The 27449-nt window shown below is 43.8% G+C and overlaps 1 protein-coding gene across 9 annotated transcripts in view; it reads left to right on the plus strand.

The window, feature by feature from the left end:
- The window catches only part of LOC149310349 (exostosin-like 3), a 225578-nt gene extending 206404 nt beyond the window's left edge, over nt 1-19174 (plus strand). For all 9 annotated transcript variants that reach the window (XM_089528767.1, XM_089528766.1, XM_089528765.1 and 6 more), the window contains 4 exons: nt 3104-3231; nt 6029-6173; nt 7519-7647; nt 11669-19174. In XM_089528767.1, coding sequence (XP_089384893.1) covers nt 3104-3231; nt 6029-6173; nt 7519-7647; nt 11669-11878 — 612 coding nt within the window. In that variant the 3' untranslated portion in view covers nt 11879-19174. The remainder of the gene's footprint in view (nt 1-3103; nt 3232-6028; nt 6174-7518; nt 7648-11668) is intronic.
- The last annotated feature ends 8275 nt before the right edge of the window (nt 19175-27449 follow it).

A 27449-nucleotide genomic window follows, 5' to 3' on the forward strand; every position in this document is an offset into this window, starting at 1 on the left:
AAATATTGTGGCACCAGAGCAAAGCCAAGCTCTGGTGCCACAACAAATTACAATTCCCAGAATTCCATAGCATTAGCCATGGCAGTTAAAGTGGTGTTAAACTGGATTATTTCTGCAGTGCAGATGCAGCCTGTTAACTTTGTTTCCATGCCCATCCTTAACCATCATCCATGGCAACTGGGGAACCTATGAAGTCCAACTTTTTGACTGTATGACACATTAGGACATGCTTGGACTGCCCCCTCCAAAAAAAACAAACTGGAGGTGAATGGAAGTCTAATTCTGATTTTGAGGTAGTTTCCAGAAAAATAATGGTGTTAGTCTGGTTTAGCATAAAAGCAAGAGCGCATGAAGGAAGCACCTTTGAGACTAACTGGGTTATTTCAACAGGTGCTTTCACGAATACCAACGTGCATCTAAAGAAGGCTGCATCTGCATTGCAGAAATAATGCAGTTTGACACTGCTTTAACTGTCACGGATCAATGCTAGGGAATATTGCAAAAGACTGGCCAAATACAAGCATTATTGGGAAAGAGGAATAATAATAATAATAATAATAATAATAATAATAATAGAACTATACAGAAATTGGAGTTATGGCAAAGAAAAATGAAGAGATTGAGAGATGGACAAAGAGGGAAATGAGAGTATAGATAATAGAAAGGGTAAGAAAGTAAGAATAACTCAGAATATGTGGAAACCATGAAAAATAATGTAGTTCAAGGAAGTTGGAGAAGTACTATAGCAAGCATGAATGGGGCTGAAGGGGAGACAAAAGTGGGGGGAAGTGTTGAAAGGGGAAGTGAATGGAAAAGGAGAGGAAATAAATAACCCATCTAAACAAATTAGGAGAGTTGGACTGGAAGAATGGAAGGGGTTTGGTTTGGGTGGAAGGAAAAGAGGAAATGGTATTGGAGAAAAAAGAAAGGGAGAAGGGTTGGAAGAAGATGGAAGGTGGCAGAAATAAGGGATAAATGGGAGGAAGAGGGTGAAGATTGATAAGATGAAATTGGGAAATGAACAAGAATATAAAAGGTATTGGTATGTATAGATTATGCTGATATGTTTTGGTACATGTTATGAGATGTTTGTTGTAATTTTAGATTGCTTAATAAAATAAAATAAAATGGAATTGCCATTACTGGAAACATTTGGAGATTCTTTGCTGTGAGAGGCAGTGCCATTTGCAAGAGCCGTAGCTAGCAGGATCTTAAGATCTGTGCCGTATGGGCGGACTCCAGTTTAATGGCAACTGGAGAAGGAGCAGAAGAGAGACCTCTTGTTTGCCAGCCAGGCCTATTAAAGAAGGGGTCCAGATGCCTTTATATTTTGCAAGGCACTGCTTGGGGAGAGTTGCCTTGCACCCAACATGGCTGCCCTGCATGCCATTGGCCCTTGGCCAATCTGCCATTGCTATGGATTATGGGGCTGCTGTCTTCTCCTGCAATAAATTATGTTTCTACCTTTGATGGATCTTTCTCAAAACCTTCCAACGCTGTCGAGTGCTCTATCTGTTCTTCTCTCCCCCTCTCCTTTTAGCCATTGACAGGGAAAAGTACTAATGTTGGCTTAATGCGGGGATTTAATCATACCAGCTGTCACTCGGTTCCTCCCAACAAACATTTTCCGCTGGTTAATGGTTTCAGTGGAGGATTTCTTTTTAATATATGATCCAAATGTAATCTTATTTAATGGTGTTTTATTGCCATAATGCTGCATTTCTCTGTGCTCGTTCTCAGGCTTTGCTCGTATATAGTAAATATAAAGGGGGAGGCTTGGGAAAAGAGGAATCTGCATTTGGAGTGGAAACTGGGACATTTTACAGCAGCAATTGGTGGCTATGTTCCCTGGGGATAAGCAAATATTTGCTTCAAGATGCCTGAATACTCCTGGTTTATGCCAGTTAGTAATAAATTTGTGGAACCTAAATTCATTCGGTAGTCATAGCTCATGTAGCTCATTGAGTCAGTGATAAGTGTTGACTTGCCATTCACCAATTGGTGGCAGTTGGATTTAGGCCTCTCATGCTTTCAAAGCCCTCATGACTTTGGTTTATTGGCTTCTTTTGGACCTGTTTATATCATGAATGAAGATCCTGAGAATGTAGCTTCTTTTTACAAAGGCTTTTGGATGCACGTGGCTACTGAAGACAGTGCTTACAAAATGTTTTGTGAAACTTTAGAAAGGGGGTGTGTCCACATTAGTTCTATACTCCGAATCCCCCCCCCCCCATGGTGTTTACACTACTCAGCTCCCAAAGCTTGAACCAGATCTAGGCTGTTTACACAATGCCTGGACCCAATTTAGAGTTTCCACCCCTCTTGTCCTGCATTGTAAAAACTTACCTTTTGTTCTGGGTGTTCCAGGAAATCCCAGAGCAAAACATGATGGCAATGAGCAGCTGCTGATCCCTCTGCATCCCTCTGTGGACGCAAGTGACTCTGGGGTCAGAACAAGACTGGGCATCTTGTTTTGACCTCAGAATGGCTCACACTCACAGTAGCAGTGCCAGCCAGTTCGTGGAGACCATATCTGCCCCTCATCTCAGCAGGTAAGAGAAAGGCAGATTCAGGGGAAATGTGGGGGCTAGAATACTCCGGGGTCAGCCTGGAATATTCTGGCATATGTAGACAGTCCCTTTGACCCAGTGAAGACAGGACAAGAGAAACACGGGGAGAAAGGAAATGGCTTCTGTGAATTCCCGAAGCCCTCTCCAAGTTTATGTATAGGTTATGCCTTTGAGTTCAGGTTTTCAAGCACTCAGCCTGAATCCTTCAACAGAAGCATGGGAGAAGTGTTCTCACTTAGATTGGTATGCAAAGGGGTCTTGTAGTACCTTTGAGACTAACTATGCAAAAGAGGTTGTAGCTTTGGTAGACTTCCATAGACATCCCATGCATCTGAGGAAGTAGACCAAGTCTATGACAGTTTATGCTGCAACGATTACAATCAATTTTGAAGAACAACATATTGACAAAATGTTGACTTATGACTCTAACACTGTCATATTTTTCTTTCTCCTGTATGGTTTTTAACACCTTTGCCTGATGAAGAAGCCAATGGACCTTCAAAAGAAAAAAAATGATTGTTTGTGTTTCTTAGGTTGTTCGCACAGAGAAGAACAGTTTGAACAACCGGTTTCTGCCCTGGGATGAGATTGAGACAGAGGCCATCTTGTCTATTGATGACGACGCCCATCTTCGCCATGATGAGATTATGTTTGGATTCCGGTGAGTTAAGCTCTTAGGGCCCTGATGTTGAACAGGCAAATGGCTGTGTACCATGGGACCTCACAGCTCCTTCCAAGAAACTCTACAGACCTCAGTTTCTATCCCCTCCCTTTTCATTGCTATCCTTCAATGAAGGCTAGTTGGGCTAAGCTAGTTATTTTTGTACAAGATATAGAAGTACTAAGCAAGGCTGGCTCTCTTTCCTTCTGCTCCTATCATCATCATAATGTCAGTCTCCCTGGAATTACTGTCCATAATCCAAAGTACACATTGCGCAGATACTTTTTGTGTTCTCCTGAGCCTTCTTCCTGAAAGAATCACTGCACTTTGCTAACATAGGAGCCAGCGACTTCACAAGACAGAAGCAGACTCAGATCTTCACTTTGTGGTTGCAAATGGAGAAACAATTTTATTGCTTTCTTGTACTGCATTTCCCCCCACATCCATCTTTGGGAGCTTCCTGGACTAAATTTTCTGTTTCTTTGTGTATACATCCCTTCAAATTGCCTGTCAATTTATGGCAACCCCATGAAATTTCATAGGGTTTCCTTAAGCAAGGACTACTCAGAGGTGGCTTTGTTAGTCCCTTCCTCTGAAATAGAGCCGACGGCCCCTGGTCTTTCTTGGCTGTCTCCCATCCGAGGACTAACTAGGGCTCTAATTATTTAATTTCCAAGATCAGATGAGATCTGGTACCTTTAGGGTACTAGGCCCTGTTTCTGTAGACCCTCTCTAAATTATCTCAGACAAGCAAGATGCAGGCCCATGACTCCAGCAATATCACTTTTCTCTTCCCTGCATGATTTTTAACCATCTGTGACTGATGAAGAAGCCAATGGACTTTGAAAGCTAACATAATGAAATTTTGCATCTTCTGGTTGGCCTAATCAAGGTATCACTACTGTGTTTACTTTGGATTTTCAGATTTTTTACGGCCCACCTGGCTACCACTATATTGTCCTATGCAGTTCTACTCTTTGTGTATCTAATGCACACATCTATTTGAATGTGCAAAAAGAGGAAAACTGAGTAGAGCAGGGACCAAGGAGCCAGTATTTCTGCCGTCTTCCAGGCCAGGTTCTTCTCCCCCATCCTCGCCCGTGCAGAACATTTCTCATTAGCGTTCCTGCTGTAAGAGGATATTTTCCAGAAAATTAGCTGCATGAACTCATTCCCCTGTGTTTGCTCTTAATTTCCACCCAATGGAGAAAGTCAGTTGCAACTTAGCTTTATTTTTAGTAACACATCTCTATTTATAGTACCAGTAATGGAGGCGTGCTCTCCATTGGCACGACACAAAAGAGTCATGGGAGCCTCCTGCAGAGCGGAAAACAAGCCCAAACCACATGTCCAAAGCTGCCATTTGAGTGAATAGGGAATAAGTAAGAAGGAAGGATGTGTGCAAAGAAAGCTCCTTTTTTAAAGTGTGTGGGGAATAGCTACATCTTCACATACAGTCCAGGTTGTGTGTTCATCTCAGGCTTCAGTTGACAAAGCACATGACTGCTACAGCTGGGTGTGTTGTGTACATGAGATCCACCAGAAGAGAGAGCTAAGGAAGTGTCCCACCTGGCCTTCCTTTTTTTGTTGTGGAACTATTGCTCCAACAGATAAAACTGGCACAGTCTCATCACAGAAGGAAATTTGAGTCTCGCTTCATCCCCCAGCACCCAACTTGGCTGGGTATTTACTTCCGTGGCAGTGAAAATGTTATCATTGTTTTTAATGTGTTTATTAGGAAGCTCAGATCAGTCTGCTTTTCAACAAACGTACAGAAGATTCTAGGCACTTGGAAGAGCTTTCACTAGACAGATCCTGTCCCTGTTTTTAAATGCAAAGGGATCTTGTAGCACTAATTGTGTGAAAGAAGATGTAGCATAAGCTTTCGTAGACTTGGGAATTTATCACACAGGAGACTAAGTGCACAAATCCCATGCAGAAACTGGATTTAAATTCTGGAAATATCCCACAAAAGTGGGATTGTTTTCAGACACATCGGGGGCATTGAGCATTAATCCAACATCAACCGGCACAAAAAGTGGACAAAATCGGCCACTTTTTACTTTCAGGGAAATCCCGAAAGTAAAAAGCAGCTGATTTTGTCCACTTTCTGTGCGGGTTGATGTTGGATTAATGCTCAGTGCCCTGATGTGTCTGAAAACAATCCCACTTTTGTGGGATTTGTCCACTACCTGTGTGGGTTAATTTCAGATTAATGCTCAACGCGTCTGAAAATGAACCTGCTTTTGTGAATTTAAATCCCATTTCTGCATGGGATTTCCTCCCATGTGATAAACTCCTTGGTCTACTTCCTTGGTCTGCTTCTTGCATTTGAAGAAGTAGACCAATTCTGTGAAATCTTATGCTACAACTTCTTTTGCACATTTAGTTTCAAAGATGCTACAAGATCCCCCCCCCCTTTGCATTTAAAAACAGCAACAGGATCTGTTTAATGAAGGCTCCTCCAAGTCTGATATTTCCAGGCTAACATGGCTATGTCGCTGTTTTTAAAGTTATGATAAAAATCAAGAAGAGGGCGGCACACAGCTCCCAAAGTGTTCTCTGTTTGGGAAAGGAGTAAGCTTTGAGGTTGGGCTTTTGGTTTAGATGTGAGCCCACTCCTCTTACTAACAGTTGCTATCGGATGTAATGGGGTGGATGCCATGTGATATCAGCCATTGTTGACTTTACAACAGTGTTGCAGTGAAGTGGGCAGTGTGCTTTGTCTCCTACCTGTCCAGGATAACTTCATCTCTTCCCTTCTCCACTGAAAGTGTTCTTCTCTTTGCACTTGTAGGGTCTGGAGAGAAGCCAGGGATCGCATTGTTGGGTTCCCTGGGCGCTACCACGCATGGGACATCCCTCACCAGTCCTGGCTCTACAACTCCAATTATTCCTGTGAACTTTCCATGGTGCTGACGGGTGCTGCCTTCTTTCACAAAGTAAGGGGCAAGTAGAAGGAAAAGAGCCCAATCCTTTCTAGCGGCTCCTAGTTCTGTTTTCTGGGTTTTAAAATAAAACAAAACAAAACCCAGCAGGGTAGGCTGGTTTAAACCTGATTTTTTAAAAACTGGTATTTTTAATATAATATTCATAATTTGTTTTTGAAAAGCATGTTTATTATTACTGTTTTCCAGCCCTCTTACCAGAACAACAACGATTGTTTTAATTTAAACATTTTAACTTTAACAGTTTATTGGTTCACTGTTAAACCAATATCCAGCATCAGTTGTTTCTTTTTAATTACTTTGAACACTTTGAAAACCCTGCCTGCATTTAAAACAGAATGAAAGATATAGCGCTTCTTTCTCCCTCATCCCAGCATCCCATTTGCTCCTACTGAATCACAGGGCAATAACTTTGCAAATCAGTAATGTGATTCAGGTCACTCCCCTTTTAGGAAGTTCTCTCACACAAAAGATTTTCTTCTGTCCTTTTGGGTTCCCTGTCTTCCTCTTCTCTCAACTTTCTTTGGAAAGATGGTGAGACAAAGATTTCTTCTTTACCTGAACTATTCCTCTGCTAGATTAGGATATAGTCTCTATGCATATGTAGATTCAAGCCATTAGTAAACTTTTGTTTAAACTGTCAGCTACTTGTGTTGTTTCTGAGTCAGTCTCAGTTCTTAGAGAAGCATAGTTTCTAGGACGCATTTCAAGGACGTTTCTGCTACTCTGCTGATTTAAAGCTAGATCCTAAGAGGCTTGGCTTTGATATTTTTGATATTTAAAATATTTTTGTTTCCTTAACAAAGGCTGAAGCCTTAGGAAACTTGGATTGCTGTACAGCAGTGGTTCCCAACCTTCCTAATGCCACGGCCCTTTAATACAGTTCCTCATGTTGTGGTGACCCAAACCCATGAAATTATTTTCATTGCTGCTTCATAACTGTAATTTAATAGGTGTTTTCCAATGGCCTTAGGCGACCCCCATGAAAGGGTCATTCAACCCCCAAAGGGGTCCCGACCCACAGGTTGGGAACCACTGCTGTACAGGATTTGATTCAGAGTTTCGGCCCTGCATCATGTAAACAGGACACAGTGAGCCCAGGGGGAATTTGGGTGATGATTTGTCTATGTCCATAGTGGGGTTCCCATTTCCAGAGGCAAATTTTGGTTTTGTGTTTCATAGAGTACATTTTTCATTTCCCATTGTGTATGGATTTGGGTTAAGGGATGCAGTTAGTGTGATCATAATCTAGTTAATTATAGTGCTTTGTCTGCAGACTTCAGTTGAATGTAATATGGTCTTCCTTTGATATTTACCCTCTTCTCTTTTGTGCTTACAGTACTATGCCTATCTGTATTCCTATGTGATGCCACAGGCCATCCGTGACATGGTGGATGAATACATCAACTGTGAGGATATCGCCATGAACTTCTTGGTCTCTCATATCACCAGGAAGCCACCTATCAAGGTGAGTACTCAGCAGAATGCCTATGAGGCTCATCCTTATTTTGTTTGTGAAGATAGGACAGCATTCCTCAATGTGGTGCTGTTTTTTGCTACTAACTTCCCTAGCCAGCAGAATCCATCAGCCCTGCTGGCTGGGGATGATGGGAATTTTATTCCAGCACTTTTGCATGGTGCAAGGATGGGGCAGGCTCCAATAAATCATGCAGCTTGGCCTGTAGGGTAGTTGTGGAAAGGAGGAACGCAACATTTAACATGTCAAATTGATCCATCAACTAGAAACACTTTTTCTTCAATAAAAGATGTCCCAGTTAGGCAGAAATTTAAAATGGGTGGGCAAATTCACAGGAGGGAGCCAATGTGGTGTAGTGGTTTCAGTGTTGGATGGTGACTCAATGCTATGAAATTCTTAGATTTATAGTTTTGTGATATATCTAGCCTTCCCTGGCAGAGAGCCCTGGTGCCCCACCAAACTACAAATTCCAGAATTTTGCGGGATGGAGCCATGGCAGTTAAAGTGGTGTCAAACCACTTTAGTTGTGAACAATGTATTGAAAGGCACTTTCTTCTCTCTCTCTCTCTCTCTCTCTCTCACACACACACACACACGCACACACACTTCACAAAAACCTAGAGAATTCTGCCTTCGATCAAGTGTTCAGCCCTACAGATACGTAAGGCAGCTCAGTCGTGTCAAGAAGCTGTCACTGGCATTTTGTTCAAGCTGTGAAGGAGCCACACAAGTGGGTTGTAATACTTCTGTCGCCCACTCACTCTTCCCAGCAATCTTCCTGTCCAGAAAAGGCTTTTTTAGAATAAAAAAATAGGTTTTCTCTTCTGGCAGGAGATGGGAGAAGGTGATAGCCTTAAGTGCAACTGGCTGGTCTTGTTGTATCAGCTCAATTTGAGGAACACCTTGTAGTCCTGCTTTTACCCTAAATAGCCAAAACCATTGAGGGAAAGCTTAGGTGAGGAATGTCAGTCACCTGTCAAAGCTTCTTTAGCTGCTGTCTTTTCTTAAGAGAAAGTGTTTAGGGCTCTGAGAGCTCAGGTAAAGACAAGACAATGAATAGGGCTTGTGTAACAAAAGACTCACCTCAAGCATATAGAATGACCTAGTTCTTTTCTGCAACTTCCCCAAGGCTTCAAAAATTTGCTCACAGGAGTTTTGCTGAACAGGATGAGTAGTGGATGATTCACTTTTTAGAAGTGTGTGTGTGTGTGTGAGTGTGCCATGAGTATTTTGGAAGACCCAGCCACCCACTTTGAACTCTCAGATTGTATTTATTTCGTTATTTAATCAAATTCTATCCAAATATTCTCTGCATGGGGCTCCCTTTGAAACTGTCCAGAATACAGCTGTGAATTTTGTCCAGAGCTTGAGAATTGAATCGTGTGCCTTTTTTTGGACCTTTGTCATTTGCACCTGTGCATTTTGAGGGCTCAGTTTAGGAACACAGGAAACTGCCTGACACTAAGACCTTTCATCCATCTTGCCCTATAATGTTTAAAATCAAATTCTACTCCACTTTTCCGCCACATAAATATTTTTAAATCATAGAGGTAGAGAAGACCACAAGGACCATTCAGTACAACCCCCTGCCATCCAGGAATATATTTTAACATGGTTAATATGGTTAATAGTTTAATTCGGCTTTAATGGCACAAAGTTGTTAGTGAATGTTAATTTTTATTTAAATCTCTCCTCCTTCCAGTTTTTCTACTAGCAAATCCGTCAGTTTCAGGGACATAGGAAGCTGTCTTATGCCAAGGCAAGCCATTGGCGTGTCTTAGCCTGGTACTGCTAACACTGACTGGCAGCAGTAGTGCAGTGCGCTTTTGGCAGGATTCTGTTATACACCTGACCTGACCCAGAAATGCCAAAAATTGAATCTGGGACCTTCTGCAGGCAAAGCATGTTCTCTGCCACTAAAATTTGTCCTTGCATCCAGTGATATATGCCTCATTGCACTTGGGACACCATGCCCCAGCCAATTGTCGTTGTTCTTCTTAATTTATTTATATCCCACCTTTTTATTCCAAGACTGGGAGTCATGGCAACTTACACATTAAAAATATTACTGTATACTATTGTGCTTTGGTCAGGCCCCACCTGGAATACTGTGTCCAGTTCTGAGCACAACAATTCAAAAAGGATCTTGACAAATTGGAGCATGTGGGGACCACAAAAATGGTGAAGGGCCTGGAAACCATGCCCTATGAGGAACGCCTTAGGGAGCTGGGGATGTTTAGTCTGGAGAAGAAAAGGTTGAGGTGATATGATAACCCTGTTTAAGTATTTGAAGAGATGCCATGTTGAGGAGAGAACAAGCTTGTTTTCTGCTGCTCCAGAGAACAGGACCTGGAACGATGGATGCAAACTGCAGGAAAAGAGACTCCACCTCAACATTAGGAGGAACTTCCTGACAGTAAGAGCTGTTGAGGGTACAGGAGTTCTCTCCAGTATTCACTCTGGCAACTCTCCTTTTAATTACCTTGATTTACCCTATAGGTCTGCTGCAAAGCAAGCTAAGATGCCTCTTAATGCATTTTAGAAAATACAAAATGTTTACGAGGTTTTTGAGATTAACTTGAAAATCTGGAGAAGGACGAAACCTCCCCAGGTTTTCAAGCTGGCAAAACTTAAACCTGGATAAAAGGACAAACAGTGAGCACTGTGGAAAAGAAATAGATGTTAAGCATTTCTGCAGTCCCAAATAAGTGGACCCAAACCTCTTTGGGATATTGTTGAGATGGGAGACAGAGAAGGCCACTGGGGAAGGGTAAGCATAGCCCTTGGTGCGGGCAAGGTTTTGAGTCCCACAGCATGGGGTCATGTAGGTTTCCAGAGCCTTTTCAATGGATCCTTATTGTTAGCTGACATTTCTTGAGAGACAGAGTCTTTCAGCCAGCTGTCGGTAATTGCTTTGACCTTTGGACTGTGCTCTGCAGCCAGAACTGGGAAATAGAGGAGGCTCATAGAGTCAAAGAAGCGTAGAGTTGGAAGGGGCCTCACAGGGCATTGAGTCCAACCCTTCCCCAATGCAGGATTTGCATCTAAAGCATCCCCAGCAGGTAGCTGTCCACCCTCTTTTTGAAAGAGAAAGAGACCCCACCACCTCTCCAGGCAATTGGATCCACTGCCAAACTGCTCTCACTGTCAAGTAATTGCTTTGAAAGTTCACTCTCCTATAATGTGAAACCATTAGTCCTGGTCCTACCCTCTGGGGTAGCAGAGAACAGGGCTGCCCCTACTCTCTGTGACAGCCCTTGAGGTATTTAGAGTGCCAACATGTCACTTCTCGGTCTTCTCTTCACCAAGTGAACATGCCCAGCTCCTTCAACCTTTCCTCATATGTTTTATTCTCCATACCTCCTCTTTCTATCCTTGTTCCCCTTCTCTCTGAACTGGCTCCAACTTGTCAGCATTCGTCTTAAAATGAGGCACCCAGAGCTGAACGCAGTATTCCAGATGCGACCTGACCAGAGCAGATGTAGTGGGACTGTTGCTTCCTTCAGCTTGGAAACTATGGAGGCTAAAATAGCATTTGCTTCCTTTCCTGCAGCATCAGTGCTGGCTGATGTTCAATTTATGATCAACAGTTATCCCAAAGTCCTTTTCTGCATGTAGTACTGCTGAACCATGTATCTCCCATTCTATACATGTGCATTTGTCTTTTGTGGCCTAAATGTAGATTTTTCCATTTGTCTAGTGAATTTCGTTTGATTAATTTCTGCCCATTTTTTCTAGTTTGTCTAGTTTCTCTTCAGCTCAGAGCTGAAGCTGGGCAAAGGTTCAGAGGTGGCAGCCCTCAATCATTATGAGGACAGAACATGTCCTCCATCCTAGCTCAACTCCTGATCACAACTTCAGGTGTATGTGGATTGCCTCATTATGCCTGATACCACCACAGGAATGAGTATGACTGTAATGTTAGCAACAATATGGCTTGGCTGGAGTGGGCTAGGATGATTCCTCCACCAGCTCCTCCTTGTTGTTCATCTTTTGGTTTCTTGTACCCCAGGTAACTTCCCGCTGGACTTTCCGCTGCCCTGGCTGCCCTCAGGCCCTCTCTCATGACGATTCCCACTTCCACGAGCGGCACAAATGCATCAACTTCTTTGTCAAAGTCTACGGCTACATGCCCTTGCTCTACACCCAGTTCCGGGTGGACTCAGTTCTCTTCAAGACCCGACTGCCCCACGACAAGACGAAATGTTTCAAGTTCATCTAGAGAAGGAGGCAGTAGTTACGGACGTCTGCAGGGCAGGGGGAGCATGGAGGAATGCTTGGAGAAACCTCTGCCCCAGAACAGCGTCCTCCTTTCAGTCCAAATAGAGACACAATCATGGATTCTGTCCCCGTGCCAGCCCCACAAGGAACTGTATGGCATGGGTGCTGTTTCAGAACTCTTAGGCTTCGAATCATTTGCTGAGAAGGACAAAGAAAATGAAAATTATGACTCTGGTTAGTCCCCCAGCTAGTGGGTTAGCCAAGGGCAGAACTGGGGTTTTTAAAATAATAATTATTATTTAAAATGGAAGTGTTTTAGATATGCCTGGTAAGGCTTTCTATTTTTGGGGGTGGGGTGGGGAGGGAGGGGTTGTTTCAGTTTTGTTTTGTTCCATATCCAGCCTTTCAGTCACTTGAGGAGAAGAAGCAGAATCCCGGGAGAGGCCTGCGCTTCGAGATGACCCCAAGATGAGCTCCTGGAGAAAACAGATCTAGCCTCCGGAGGCCCTTCACCACTTGTTTCCTTGGTGTGCTATGCTTAAAACCTGCTTGGGATTTCACGGAGGAAAGGATAGATCCCTTCCACTCCCTCTCTCATCTCCCATAGCTACTAAGGGGCTGATGTCCGCCGGCAAGCTTCCACCGGCTTTTCCTTTCTACTACCAGTGGCATGAATCAGAGGTTCCCTTGGAAGCCTACCTGTCCCATGTGCCTGCTGATGCTCTGACTCACCATTTCTTCTTGGTTTCCCATGTTGTCTACAGACCCAGTTCCTCCCTAACCACCAATAAGATCCCCTCCCAAGCTCTTTCCTTTGCCTTCTTCACCCACCCTCCCTTGCTTCTTTCCATGCCACAAGTGCTTTGGTTTAGCTCCACCACTCTGGAAGCCTTGGCTCAAAGGTCTGGATGCCAGCATTACAAGAGGGATATGGAGACCTCTGATGTTGTGATGCCCCTGGGGGACTGAGCTGTGTTCAGTAGCAATTTCACTGCAAATGGGGTGAGAGGGCGGGTGTCTCGATTTCAATCCTGCTGTGACCTCACATGTATGTACACAGGGATACACAGATCCATGGGATCAGGTGTGTGTGCTGTGTCCAAGATGATCCTTGCTAATAAAACGTCCACCATCTTTAGTAAGCAACCTTCCAGATTGTGTGTCTCTCCAGCAAAGTTCCTGGATCTAGTCCCCTTCCCTTCCGTCCCCATCATTTCCTTTGTAGTTCCTAGTTGCTGTTGGGACTAGAACAACTACCAAAGCTGGTACCCAGGAATATTGCAAGAGCTCTACAGAAAATTTAAGGGGCTAGAATCTCTTCCCCCAACCTGCTAGCCTCCAGATACATTGACTACAGGTCCCAGCATTCCCTGAGTAGGATGACAGGGTGATTCAGGGAACTGCAGTTTGGAGAGCACTGAGATTAGGGGCACAGCAAGGATCATTGTTTGCCACCTTTCCTTTTAACATACTTGGTTATGTCCTTTTGATCCCACATTTCTGCAAGATTCATGCTCCAGTTCAAATTCACAGGCTAAGCCTCTGCTTGGGTCTTTGCAAAACCAAATTAAAAATACCAGATGTAAGAGTTATATGATACAGAACAGTGGACCCTCCACCTTAACTGGAGTTAGGGGTGCAAGACCCCTGTGGAAGTGGAAAAAACACAAATAGGAAAAACTTTTCCTCTCTAGGAATCTCTAGGTCCTCCAGCGCATCTCTGTGGTCAACATCCGACTGAAGTTGACCACAGAATTTCACTGGAGGACCTACAGATGCCTAGGGAAGTGTTTTCTCTAGGAATCTGTAGTTCCTCCAACATGAGTCTTATGATCCATTTCCAGCAGAGTCACACTGGAGGATGTAAAGATTCCCAGAGAGAACATATTAATCAAATCTGCAAATAATCAAATCCGCAGAAGTCAAGGCTTCAAATGTGGAGAGCCCGCTTTATTTCCTTTTCTGCCTTCCCTTTAACTTTTCTTTTTGATAGAAAAGTGATGACAAAATGCCCATGTTCCCTTAGCATTCACTAAAGTTTGAGTTCCCAGTATGAATACACACACCCTCCCTTGTTTCTGTCCTGATATCAGTCCTTTCTCACGAAGCATTTCTGCTATATGTCTACCCAACATGTGCCATTTTATATTCCCATGGCTGCCATAGAGTTGCACAGCCCTTAACTCACCAGTGCTAAACATGGAACAACATTGCGCATGTGTGAATAATGCTCCTTCAGTTGTTTTCCTCTTACATCAGATCTTCCTCATAAACCTCCCTCCTTAGGAATAATCCTTGAGGACCACCATTTTCATTTGTATGTGAATCCATCCATCGTGTTTTGAAGTTTGCAGAGACTCATAACTCTGATAAAGGATCTCCTCTTTCTTACACATCTCAATACAAAGTTCTATTGTCTTACCTTTGAGTCCTATGGGAAGCAAATCCCATTTCAGTGTCCTACTTTAAAACCTGCATTTTAAAAATGGAGGAAATATGGGATGAAGACGAGCTCCAGCCCTATCCCTGCCATTCCTGACCTCCCCCTGTGCAAAAGGTGTTTCTGTGGGAAAGATGGAACTGTATTCAAGGGTTTACAGAGATAGAATTAAAAGATATAGCAGTGTTAGTCTATAGAATCAGTACATAGAGAGATTCTGTAGCACCTTTGAGACTAACTGAAAGAAAGAAGTTGGTAGAATGAGCTTTTGTAGACTTCAATCTGCTTCCTCAGTCCCTGGCTTCCATTCCACCAAAAGCATCTGAGGATGCAGAATGAAGTCTAGGAAAGCTCATGCTGCCAAATTCTTTCTTTCAGCAAGTCTCAAAGGTGCTCCAAGATCTCTCTACATAAAGGTTTAGAGAGTTTTGCATGACTGGGAGCCCGGCCTACTCAGCGTTCCTGTTCCCATGGAGGTTTGCAAGTGACACCAGAACTTGGGGAAAGTTTGGGAGACTACAACTTCCATGTCCCCCGAATCAGCCTGGCCACTGGCCTTGCTGGTGTTCTTGGAGTCCCAAACAAGTAACCTCTTGGCGCTCTGAACCCAATTCAGATGGATGTGGCTACATCCCTGCTTCAGCCTTTCCCCATCAAACATAGGACTGGGGTTCACATCTCTACCTCCCTCCAGATTTAGAAATTAAGAGATCCTGAATATGTCCTTCAAAAATGTCCCCTTTGCTTCAGTCGTGTCACAGATAAGTTGCTGCGCAAGGCAAGGCTGGAGGGTCAGAAGTGCCTGGCCAGCATATATCTGATTTAAAATGAATTTCAGCCAATGTTTTACAAGCCTTCCATTCTCTTGCAGCCAAGGGCTAAAGTGCCTGTCTTGCGTAGCAACTCATCTGCGATGCGACTGGAGCAGTGGCTGCATTTTTGAAAGAGACGACATATCAGCCTGCATAAAGAATGCCCACATCAGTCGGGCGTCATTGGCTCAAATGGCAACATTTGCCTTTCATTTCATTCTCATTGCCTTTCACTCGGTATGGAAGTGCCTCGGAGTAATCTGTTAATCTATCGTGGGCCTATTCAAGACCTCTAAATTTCTAAATCTAGAGGGAAGCAGAGGTGTGCGCTTCAGTCCTGAGTGATTCACTTCCAACCTTTCTATGGGGTTACTACACAAAGGAGATCGGAAGTTTATCCTGCAAATATCCCAGAAAATTTGTGTAATTACACGAAATGATTTCACACGACGTCACACAAAACCCACCTTTAAAGTGGTCCTAAAGAATCATTAACGTGCATCTTTTTACTTTTGGGATTTCACTGACAATTTATTTCTGATATCGCTTTATTTCGGTGATTACGTGTGATAATCATTTGCTAAATTACTTGCCATTTTCACTTTATTTGCAGGATGTTTTAAATGCACTTTAATCTCTCTTTAATGCCAAAATTAGCCCCAGTATGATAAACTCCTATGTTTGATGGGGAAAAGTTGAAGCAGGGGTTCAGAGCTGAGAGTCATTTTCTGGGTACCTTTTAGTCTTCGTTTTTCTTCCATTTTGTTTTCCCAGTCCAGGTAGATCTCTGTGTTGTATGCAGAGCTTGGGAAAGTTACTTTTCTCTGGGACATGCAGTCCAAATGCCAACATCCTCAAGATCGTGTTGAGCTAGTATCTACTCTAAAATTAGTGTTTACCCTGCAAGAGTAGTCCCTGTTCCTCCTCCTCCTTGGCCATTGCTGTGTTGGCTAACCTGGTCTAGGACCTCAATATGTTCAAGTTACATTCTGGTCCCCAACTGCTGACCTTGACACTCATTGAACGCGCTTCTGACACAGAGAGCCCAGATTATACTCACCATGTGTACAATTCACATAATGCCGATGTCCTTTCCTTGTCAAAAGGTAGCACCTCTTTTTGAAGGTGTGCGCTCGCAAATAGCATTGGGGTTTTTCAAGGTCTCTCCTGGTCCACCTCGATCTTAATGGTTTTCTAAAAGTCTGTCTTCAATATGCTAGGAGACAAAACTACAGTCTTACCGTCCTTTCCTTTGCACTTCATGCTTGCTTTTCATGAGATGATGACATTAATGGTCATTTGAACCTTCTGTCAGGCTGGTCACCATGGTGTGACCTCTTGTTAAAAAGTGATTCTGGTGACCTTAATAAGATGGGAAGGAAGTGGCTGCGTGAAACTCCCTTTTTGGTTTGGCCTTATTATATTATTTCAAGAGTTTCTTTGAATTCTTGAGTGAGACAACTAATGAGTTTCCTTGAACACAGGTAGGTTTCATCGGGTATGTTGTAGCTGATGAAACCTACGTGTGTCCAAGGAAACTTGTTCTTCCTTCCTTCCCATGTTCTTCCTTCCCTGTGAAACTAGTTGGCCTTCTATATGTTTCTTAGGATGCATCTGCACTGCAGAAATAATGCAGTTTGACACCGCTTTAACTGCCGTGGCTCAATACAATAGAATTCTGGGATTCGTAGCTTTGTGAGCTATTGAGCCTTCTCTGTCAGAGAGCTCTGGCGCCACAGCAAACTAGAAGTCCTTGGATTCCATAGCATTGAGCCATGACAGTTAAAGTAGTGTCAAAGTGCCTTATTTCTGCCATGAAAATGTAGCCACAGAGATGACGAGAAGAGGTAGGATGGGGGAGCTGAACCAAGACAGAGGGCTTCTTTCACCAAGGCATTTCTGGAATCCACCCAAAATGGTGATGGGTGGCTTTTTCTGTATCCTTTCCATTGTTCCTCCCCAAAACATCCATCGCTGTCGCTCCCTGACAAGTCCTTGCCACGAGGGATGCGTTGAAAAGCTCCATGAGCCCCAAAAAACTAAGTGGTGGTGAAGGGGAACAAGTGGGTGGAGGGATTCAAACCTTGACATGAGCACAATATTCCTATGTTGGATTTTGTAAAAGGATAAAATAAACTCAGAGTTTAACTTGAGCGCCTCTGGTTGTGTGTCGTCTCTGGGGAAGGGGAGACTGTCTTGGACATAACCCTGGTTACTACTAGCAGGAAACCTCCCAGACCTGGAACAACTACTAAAGAAGAGCAAAGAAGAAAGTGCAAAGGCAGGATTACTGTTGAACATAAAGAAAAGAAAAATAATGCCCATGGAGAACTTGCCCACATTCAACCTGGAGAATGAGGAAACAGAAATAGTAAAAGAGTTCTCATATCTGGGTCCGCCAACACATTCCTGCTACTATCGTCTTCTGGCTCCCTTCCCATAGAGGTACCTCTGGCCAGTCTTTCAGGTTTATGTTCACATATTTTAAGGGAACACCTGACGGTCTTCCCAGGCTTGAAAACAAACCAAATTTCCCCTTCTTTTCTTCTAAGATAGAAAAACAGCAGACACTGTCACTGATCTTGTGCTCTGTCTTTCACAGTCTATCGATCTTTCCAGGTTATATGTCCTTTCTTGATATTTTATATGAGCAGACCAAGGAGTTGCCAACTAAAACTGGTCCAGCCTGTAACACACTCTTGCAAGAAAGCATCTTTGCATCTTCACAATTCATTGCCAGGATTTCTTAGCACCTCTGTTATGTGAATAAGAATACGTAAAACTACGTAACATAGACCACAACAGGGAACTCCAGCCATGAGTCTGGTCCTTTGGCTTTTCTTTCTTTTTAAAATAATGTTTATTGTTGTGAAGTCAAAGGCTTTCATGGCCGGCATCCATAGTTTTTTGTGGGTTTTTCAGGCTATATGGCCACGTCCTGGAAGAATTTGGACCTGATCTTTCGCCAGTATCTGTGGCTGGCATCTTCAGAGAATTTTTATTGTTATTATATATCTTAACATTGACATGAAGCCGCTGGGTGAGATCATCTGGAGACATGGGGCGGGTGTTAGCGGTACGCTGATGACACCCAAATTTATTTCTCTATGTCTCAGACTGCTTCAGTGACCAAGGAGGGCATCTCCCCTCTGAATGACTGCCTGAAGTCAGTAATGGATTGGATGAGGGAAAATAGACTTAAGCTGAATCCAAATAAAACGGAGGTACTTGTGATAGGTAACCCCAATCCGGGTATGGAGATAAGTTTGCCAGTTTTAGATGGGGTTACACTTCCCCTGAAAGACTGCGTCCGCAGCTTGGAGGTGCTCCTGGATTCGTCGCTTTAGCGGTCTTCTCAGATTGATGCGACAGCCAGGAGCGCCTGTTATCAGCTTCGGCTGATGTGCCAGTTGCACCCCTACCTGGAGCAGCGGGACCTAGAAACGGTCGTACATGCCCTGGTAATCTCTCGCCTTGATTTCTGCAATGTGCTCTACATGGGGCAACCTTTGTGCCACGGCCAGAAGCTCCAATTGATACAAAACATGGCAGCCAGATTGGTTGCCGGAAAATCCAAGTTTGACCATATTACACCTATTTTAAAATCCCTACATTGGCTGCCTATTAGCTTCCAGGCTGAGTACAAGGTGTTGGTTATCACCTATAAAGCCCTACATGGCCTGGGTCCAGTCTACTTGAAGGAACGCCTCCTCCCATACAGTCCTTCCTGTACTCTCCGATCCTCCGGGAAAACCTTTTACAATCTAGAAAGACCAGACTGGCGGTGAAATTCCCGGAGGTCCTTCTCTGTCGCTGCTCCAAAAGCTTGGAATGACCTCCGGAAGAGATTCGCCAATTATCCTCACTCAAGGCTTTTAAAAAGGCGACAAAAACCTTTCTCTTCCGGCAGGCCTTCCCCGATTGATAATGTCCAGAACCAATTGAATCCCCCTTTTATTATTTTTCTTACTTGTGATTTGTTTTTAACTTTGATGTATTGTTATGTACTTTTAAACCATGTTTTACTGTTTAATTTTATAGTTGGGGGGAGGGTTGGGTCGGGGTCTTGTGGGGCTTGTTGTTTTTATTGTTGTATATTGTATTAACTCTGCTGATTCCCAACTCAATCCTCAAAGCAGAAGAGGCGGGATAAAAATAAATAATAATAATAATAATAATTATTATTATTATTATTATTATTTACAAGCGTACTGAAATCATATTGACATCATTATGCCAAATATAAAATTCCTAATGTGTTGAATCATTACAACATTAACGTACACGAAATATGTAAAACAATATTTCCCTTTCACACTTCCCATGTTCTCCTGACGTTAAGTCCCTTCTATTTTTGTCAAGATATTTGCCCTTTTTGTCTTTTCCCTTTACTTTCTAAAAGAGAACAAAAGATTCCCTCAACTCTAAATTAAGTCTCTTACTCTTCTTTTACCAAGTTATTTGCTTTATTGTTGCCGTCTTTTCCTGCAAAACTCTGTTATGGGAAACCATTGTTCTTCATTCTCTTCTGTATCCATTTTGGATTCAGCCAAGACGCTCGTCTGCCCATCTCTTTCATATCAAATAATTTGGATTTTCAATGGTTTTTAAAGGATAAACAAATAGCAGATCAAGCTGGAAATCTGCCTGGAAGCCAAGATGACCAAACTGAGGCTGTTGTACTTCAGACACATCATGAGAAGGAAGGACTCATTGGAAAAGACAATAATTCTAGGAAAGACAAAGGGAAGCAGATAGAGAGGGGCATACTTACCAAATTAGGGGGAGTAGCTATCACCCCAGAGGATAGGGTTAAAATTCAAAATGACCTGAATAGACTAGACAGCTGGGCCAAAGCTAACAAAATGAAATTCAATATGGAGAAATGTAAGGTACTGCACTTAGGGCAGAAAAATGAAATGCACAGATATGGGATGGAGGGCACCTGGCTTAAGGAGACTTTATACATGTGAAAGGGATCTAGGAGTCCAAGCAGACCACAAGTTGAACATGAGTCAACAGTGCGATGTGGAAGCTAACAAGGCCAATGCGATTTTAGGCTGCATCAATAAAAGTATAGTGTCTAGATCAAGAGAAGTAATAGTGCCACTGTATTCTGCTTTGGTCAGGCCTCACTTGGAATACTGTGTCCAGTTCTGGGCAAAATAATTCAAAAAGGACATTGAGAAACTGAAGCGTGTCCAAAGGAGAGCAACTAAAATGGTGAAAGGTCTGGAAACCATGTCCTATATGAGGAACGACTCAGGGAGCTGGGGATGTTTAGCCTGGAGAAGAGAAGGTTAAGAGGCGATATGATAACCCTGTTTGAATATTTGAAAGGATGTTGTATAGAGAATGGAGCAAGCTTGTTTTCTGCTGCTCCAGAGACTAGATCACGGAATAATGGATGCAAGCTACAGGAAAAGAGATTCCAGCTCAACATTAGGAGGAACTTCCTGAGAGTAAGGGCTGTTTGACAGTGGAACACACTCCTTCCTCGGAGTGTAGTGGAGTCTCCTTCTTTGGAGGTCTTTGAGCAGAGGCTAGATGGCCATCTGCTGGGGATGCTTTGATTGAGATTTCCTGCATGGCAGAATGGGGTTGGACTGGATGGCCCTTGGAGTCTCTTCCAACTCTACGATTCTATGATCCTATGAGAGGAAGGCTGCATGCCAGATCTATCAAAGAGGACATAGGTATAGCTTTGCCGGAATTAAGTAGAGCAGTGGAGGATAGGCAGTCTTGGAGATATGTCATCCATAGGGTCACCAGAGTCAAGACCCACTTGAGGGCAGTTAACAACAACAAAGTGTATAGCACTGGCAGCATACCCAAGAGAGAGAAAAGTGTTCAGTATTTAGCCATGCCTCAGCAATCAGCCAAGGACTGAACATGGAGGGTAAAGGCTGCAAGAAATAAACTACACTGTGCCGGCCGCAAAAGAACTTGGTTTACTGATAAATAGGCACTTTTGTAGACAGCAGAGCAAATATGATTCATGGGAGCTTGCAAAGGTATATACCATGCATTGGAGACCAAGAGAGTTCTGAAGAGGTCTTCTTTCATGTAGTTTGTCATGAAATGTCCAAAGCAGCTCTTCAAAACCCTGGGAAGCTTCATAAGAATTAGAGATTTCAAGCACAGGCTGAGGGTGTGAATCTTTGTGTTAGACCCGTTGCTGAAATAACAGCAGCTATCACCTGGATGCTTGGAATGGCCTGTCGAAAGAGAGCCGTCATATTACTAATCTTGACAGCTTTAAAAAGGTTGTCAAGACGGATCTTTTCCAACAGGCCTTCCCTGAATAATTCATCCGGTCTCCCTGATGATATGGACCATCCCACTGAATACCCCAAGATGCCCGTCTTCCTGTCTCTGATTGTTGTAATGACTTAAATGGTATTTTATTATTGTTATGTAGGAATTATTATGTTGTTTATTTAAGGATAATGAGATTTATTTTTATATTATATGAATTTTATTATTGTTGTAACCTGCCTCGATCCTATTGGAGAGGCGGGATAGAAATACATTATTATTATTATGCTAGACAATGAAGAAATAGAAGTAGTAAGTGAATTCTCATACTTGGTAGCAAACACTGATAGGAACAGAGACTGCATTCAGGAAATCAGAAGATTAAGAATGGGGAGGTTGGCTATGAAAGAACTAGAAAGGATCTTAAAATGCAAAGATACACAACTGAGTACAAAAGGTAGACTCATCCTTCCGAGGAGGGAGCTAAAATGAGTACTCAGACTGTTGGGGGCAAATTAGCTTACTTGCTAATTAGCTTACTTGCTGTTCACTGCTATGATCTTTGGAATAGCGGTATATAAATAAAACAAATTATTATTATTATTATTATTATTATTATTATTATTATTATTATTATATTCCCTACTACTGGACAGTTAAGAAAAAAGATAGGGAGAAAATCAAACATTGTTCTTCTTGCCTGTCTCAATCCATGGGGAGAGGTGGGTAAGAAATAACAACAACAACAACAACAACAACAACAACAATTTTTAATACTGGTGTAGTGAGATCATTCCTGGATGTACCTGAAATCAGTCTGGCTGCCATATGTTGAACTAGCTGAAGTTTCCAATCTTGGTACATTTCTCAGCCTCAGAGAAAGGCAATGGCAAAACTTCCCCGAACGAAACCTGGCCAAGAAAATCTCAAAATAGTTTTGCCTTAAGGTTTTGCCGTAAGTCAGAAATGACATGAAATCATCACGCAACAGACAACAAGCCAGCATCTGACAGTGAAAGAAGGCATTCAACCTGAGCGCATGCATATCCTTGAACCAAGAGAGAAGACAGCAGATGCTTCGAGAGAATGTTTAGTGCGAACGGTTGCTGCATTTGTCTGTGGACAAGGAAATTTTCACCACTGTGGCGAAGGAAGTAGGGCTCATGATGATTTCTTTGCAACCGCTGGATCTCGGTTTGAAGCCTCAGTGGTTCTGTCCATGAGAGAGGAGAAGATCCGTTGCCACCCAGAGACAGCTTTGCAACTTGGAGACGGGAAGGCAATCTGAAGTCCCCAATGGTGCTGAGTGGGAGTTGGAAAACATTAGCAGCATGGGCCGATCGTATTCCAATGTCTTCATTTTTGCCACAGCAGGCCTTCGTTTCCAACATTGCGGAAATAATCAAGAGAGGAGTTTTGCAGGAGTTTCAGGCAGACAGGAATGACTTTGTTTTCTATTGCAACTCTGAAATCCACGGAAAAGAAAGCCCAGTGAGATAGGTATAGACCAGGGGTAGGCAACCTTTTTGAGCCGGGGGCCGGGTTGCTGTCCCTCAGGCGACTGGGGGGCCGAAGCCGGGGGTGGAGCTTCAACCCTCCGGGGCGGGGCCACGTGCCGGGGGTGGAGCTTCCCCCCTCTGGGGCGGGGCCACGTGCCGGGGGTGGAGCTTCCACCCTTCGGGGCGGGGCCGCATGCCGGGGGTGGAGCTTCCACCCTCCAGGGGTGGGACCGCATGCCGGGGGCGGAGCTTCCACCCTCCAGGGGCCAGGCCTCCCCATCTTTGCTGGCCCCTGATGGGGCCCCAGGACCCGTCAGAGACCGGCAAAAAAGCTGGTGGGGGCCGCCAGCGCTGGAGGGCCCCCTAGAGGGCTCCAGCGACGGCACCGGGCCTCCCAGAGGCCCCCTGCCACCCTTGGAGCCCTCATGGAGGGCCCCAGCGACGGCACCGGGCCTCCCAGAGGCCCCCTGCCGCCCTCGGAGCCCTCCTGGAGGGCCCCAGCGACGGCACCGGACCTCCCAGAGGCCCCCTGACGCCCTCGGAGCCCTCCTGGAGGGCCCCAGCGACGGCAAAGGGCCCCCCAGAGGCCCCCTGCCGCCCTCGGAGCCCTCCTGGAGGGCCCCAGAGACAGCAGCGGGCCTCCTAGAGGCCCGCCGCGGCGGCCGCCCATCTCGGCTTTTCGCCGCTCTGGGCTCCGCCATTTTGGGCGGCAAAATGGAGGCGCCCATAGCCCCAGAGGCCGCTAGGTCTGTGAGGTTTTCTACTAGTACTATGGTGTCATCTGCATATTACTATGCAGTATATATAGTAACACACACACACAGTACTACCATGGTGTCATTTACAGGTGTGCGAGATCTTCTAGTACTATGGTGTCATCTGCTTATTACTATGCAGTATATATAGTAATACACACACACACACACCGTACTACCATGGTGTCATTTACAGGTCTGCAAGTTCTTCTTCTAGTACTATGGTGTCATCTACACAATTACAGCACTACAATTCCACTTTAACTGAGCCATGGCTGCATCCTATGGAATTCTGGGTTTTGTACTTTGGGAAGATACCAGAGCTCTCTGGTGGAGCATGTTAAACTGTTGTTTTTGTGTGACTTCAAAATGTTTCTGATTTATGGCAACCCAGAGACAAACCTATCATGAAGTTTTCTTGGCAAGATTTATTAGTGAGGCTGACTTGCCCAAGATCACTCAGTGGGTTTCATGGCCACGCTGGGAATAAACCCTGGTCTCCAGGGTTGTAGTTCAATAGTTGAATCGCTATGCCATGCTGGCTCTCACATACCCCTCCCATATCTGAAAATCCCAGGATTCCTTTGGATGTTCCCATGGCAGTTAAAGTGGCATTATGGGGGTATAATTATGTGGTGTAAAAGAGCCCCAGGATCCTATTGGGTCAAACCATTTGTTCAGTTTGATTTTGATCCCACTTGCACATAAAGGTATTCACATGCCCTCAGGTCTGTGTGACCATCAGACATTCACTTCAAGGCCATCTGACCTTTCCAGGTTCATGATCTTGACCTCTATGTAACTGATAAAATAAAACCAGGTATGCAAGGAGTACTAACATTCGCCAGAATAAATGGAGGCATTCTCTACTTATGAAAGGAAGCAAAAATTGCCCATTTGTAGCAGAATATTGTACGTAATTGCATTGCATTATTTCTTATGTTTGAAGCCGCTGGAGTTCTGTTAGCATGAGCTGGCCTTATCTGCTCAGATGGGTTCAATGAGATGCAAGTTAACTTCTCCCATCCCAAATTGGGCAAACAATTTTGAAAGGTTTCCTTGATTTGTATCTTTTTGAGCCGCGATGAAGTGTCACTGTGGATTTTTTACTCGGTCTCTGTCTGTCACTTTCTTGGACGGGAGGATGAGAGGCGTATGAGACACGAGGCGAAGAGAATAGCTGTTACTAAGATCAGGATTTTTAGCTGCAGTGAATTAGCAGTATAGCGCTTGACCCACCTAATCTAGATTTCTATATAGATAAGGCAGTCGAGTGCCGGAATGAATCCTCCTCCGAAAGGTTTTAATCTGACTCAGTTCTTCTGCTCATTGGAAGCGCTCATCACACATTAACAGCGGCAGTGAAAGAGGTTTGTCATCCATTAGGCATCAGAATTTTATTATTTATACACAGGCCCTTCCACATTCGCTGGGGTTAGGGGCACAGGACCCCCATGAATGTGGAAAAAGCGCAAATAACAAAAACATTGTTTTTACCTGAGAGAACACCTCACTAGGAATCTCTAGGTCCTCCAGTGTAACTCTGTGGTCAACATCTGCCAGGCATCAGCCATATAGTTGCGCTGGAGGAGCTGCAAATGCCTACTGAAGTGTTCTCTCTAGAAATCTCTAGGCTCTTCAGTGTGTCTTTTGGTTAAAGTTGACCATAGAGTTGTGCTGGAGGACTTAGATATTCCTAGAGAGAACACATTAATCAAATCTGTGAATAACCAAATCCGCAAAAGTCAAAGCTGCAAATGTGGAGGGACGAGTGTATATCTGCATGTGTATGTATCGAAGCACAATAACGTCCAAAGCCCACAAAACAGTGCTACCTTTATTGGGCCAACCCAAATGCACAATGTATATGTGACAAGCTTTCAAAACTCCACTGGCTTCTTCATCTGGCAAAGGTGTTAAAAATCATACAAGAGGTTAAAAAAAACATGACAGTGTGAGTTGCAAGCCTGCATTTTGTCAAGATGTGGCTGTTCTCAGTTCAGGTGGTATCAGAGGGACATTCATGCAAGCAGCTCTCTCCTCTTTCTGGCTATGTGGGGACTCCAAGAAACAAAAACATTTCAAGTTCCATTAGCAAAATGAAAAGAGATGCTTCTCTTGAGATCCTAGTTGCCTCCATCTTTTGTGAAGCTTTTTGTTGTCATCCACTCTTGAGTCGCTCTTGACCCATGGTGACCCTGTGGACGAGACAACTCCAAGATCCTCTATCCAAAACTGCTCTGCTCAGGTCCTGCATTCATACCCATGTCCTCCTGAGTCCATCCATCTTGCATGCGGCCTTCCTCTCTTTCTGCTTCCCTTCACCTTCCCTAGAATTATTATTTATTCCAATGAGTCTGCCTTCTCATGACGTGGCCAAAATGAAGCTACAGGCACCATTATTAGGTGGAGAGCATGGCTTTCTAAAGAAGCCCTCCATGTTTTTGCATCAGGAAACATTTTTAGGTGCTGTTTTGGTTAAATGCGTCAACTGTAGTCCATATATTTTTTACAATTTTTATTACCTTTGTTGGAGGTAGAAACCTCAAATGGTCTTAAAGGCACACAACAACACAACAACAACAATGTTGCTTAATACTAAGTTAATAGTTAATACTTATTTACCGTACATACTTGACTATAAGTTGACATCATGTATAAGTCGAATGCAGGTTTGGGGGCCAAAATTGTGGATTTTGATACAACCCATGGATAATTCGAGAGTAAAATTTAGGGGCACGTAACAAAGGATTCAAAGGATGAACCAAAGGAAAAAAATGGCAAAGAATTTACAAAATTCCAGCAGACATAACTGGGCTCCCAGTAAAGGCTGGATGGAAGAGAGAGTAGAGAAGGGTCAATCTTTCCAGGGCAGATTAAGCTCTTTCAGCGGGGGTTCCTTCTTTCACAAGAGTTAAAGTACAGAACTTACATTGACCCATGGATAAGTCAACTCAGGTTTTCGGGGTCAAATTTTTGACTAAAAATTCTAGACTTATACATGAATACATACATTAATAGTTAATATTTACTTAATAGTTAATAGTTAATACTTAGCTTAATACTAAGTTGACTAAGGCATGGTACAGATGGCACTAAAGCGCCGTGCTGGTGCTGCACTAAAGTTAAGGGACCGCGCAGCAACCGCACAGTCCCTAACCTTAGTACGGCGCGGGCCGCGGTGCTGTAACAATGGCAGTGCCCTGTGTACACGGGCACTGCCATTGTTACATAAGTGCTGTGTGACGTCCATACGTTGTCGCGTGGTGCTTACGTAACGAGTGCACTAGCGGCTCACTTGTTACACTGCCTCTGTGGCTTTAAAAGAACCAGCAAAGGAAGATTGGGAAGAGAAATGGCTGAACTGGAGCATATTCACAAACTCCAGTCCATCAACAGTGGGTTGAACACAGACAATGGGTTCCTGGCACACTACAAATATTGTAACACTGATTAACACTTCAGTCTCATGAAGAAGCTCATAGACAGTTTATCCCATCTCTTTTCTGGTTTCCAACCTGCACACTCCAATTTCCAAAACTCCACATCAGCATGGTAAGTGGCAGGTGTGGCAACAGACATTGAAAATAAGATGGCCAGTAATATAGTGACTCTTTTGGCCTGTAGCTTCTCTGGAGCAGCAGAAAACAAGCCTGCTCCATCCTCAATATGACTCCCCTCCAAATACTCAAACAGGGCTATCATATCACCTCTTAACCTTCTCATAGGACATGGTTACCAGACTGTTCACCATTTTAGTTGTCCTGCTCTGGACACATTCCAACTTGTCAACATCGTTTTTGAATTG

Source organism: Sceloporus occidentalis, unplaced genomic scaffold, assembly GCF_023333645.1.
Source record: "Sceloporus occidentalis isolate IW3139 unplaced genomic scaffold, rSceOcc1.0.p SCAF_6, whole genome shotgun sequence".
Taxonomy (NCBI): domain Eukaryota; kingdom Metazoa; phylum Chordata; class Lepidosauria; order Squamata; family Phrynosomatidae; genus Sceloporus; species Sceloporus occidentalis.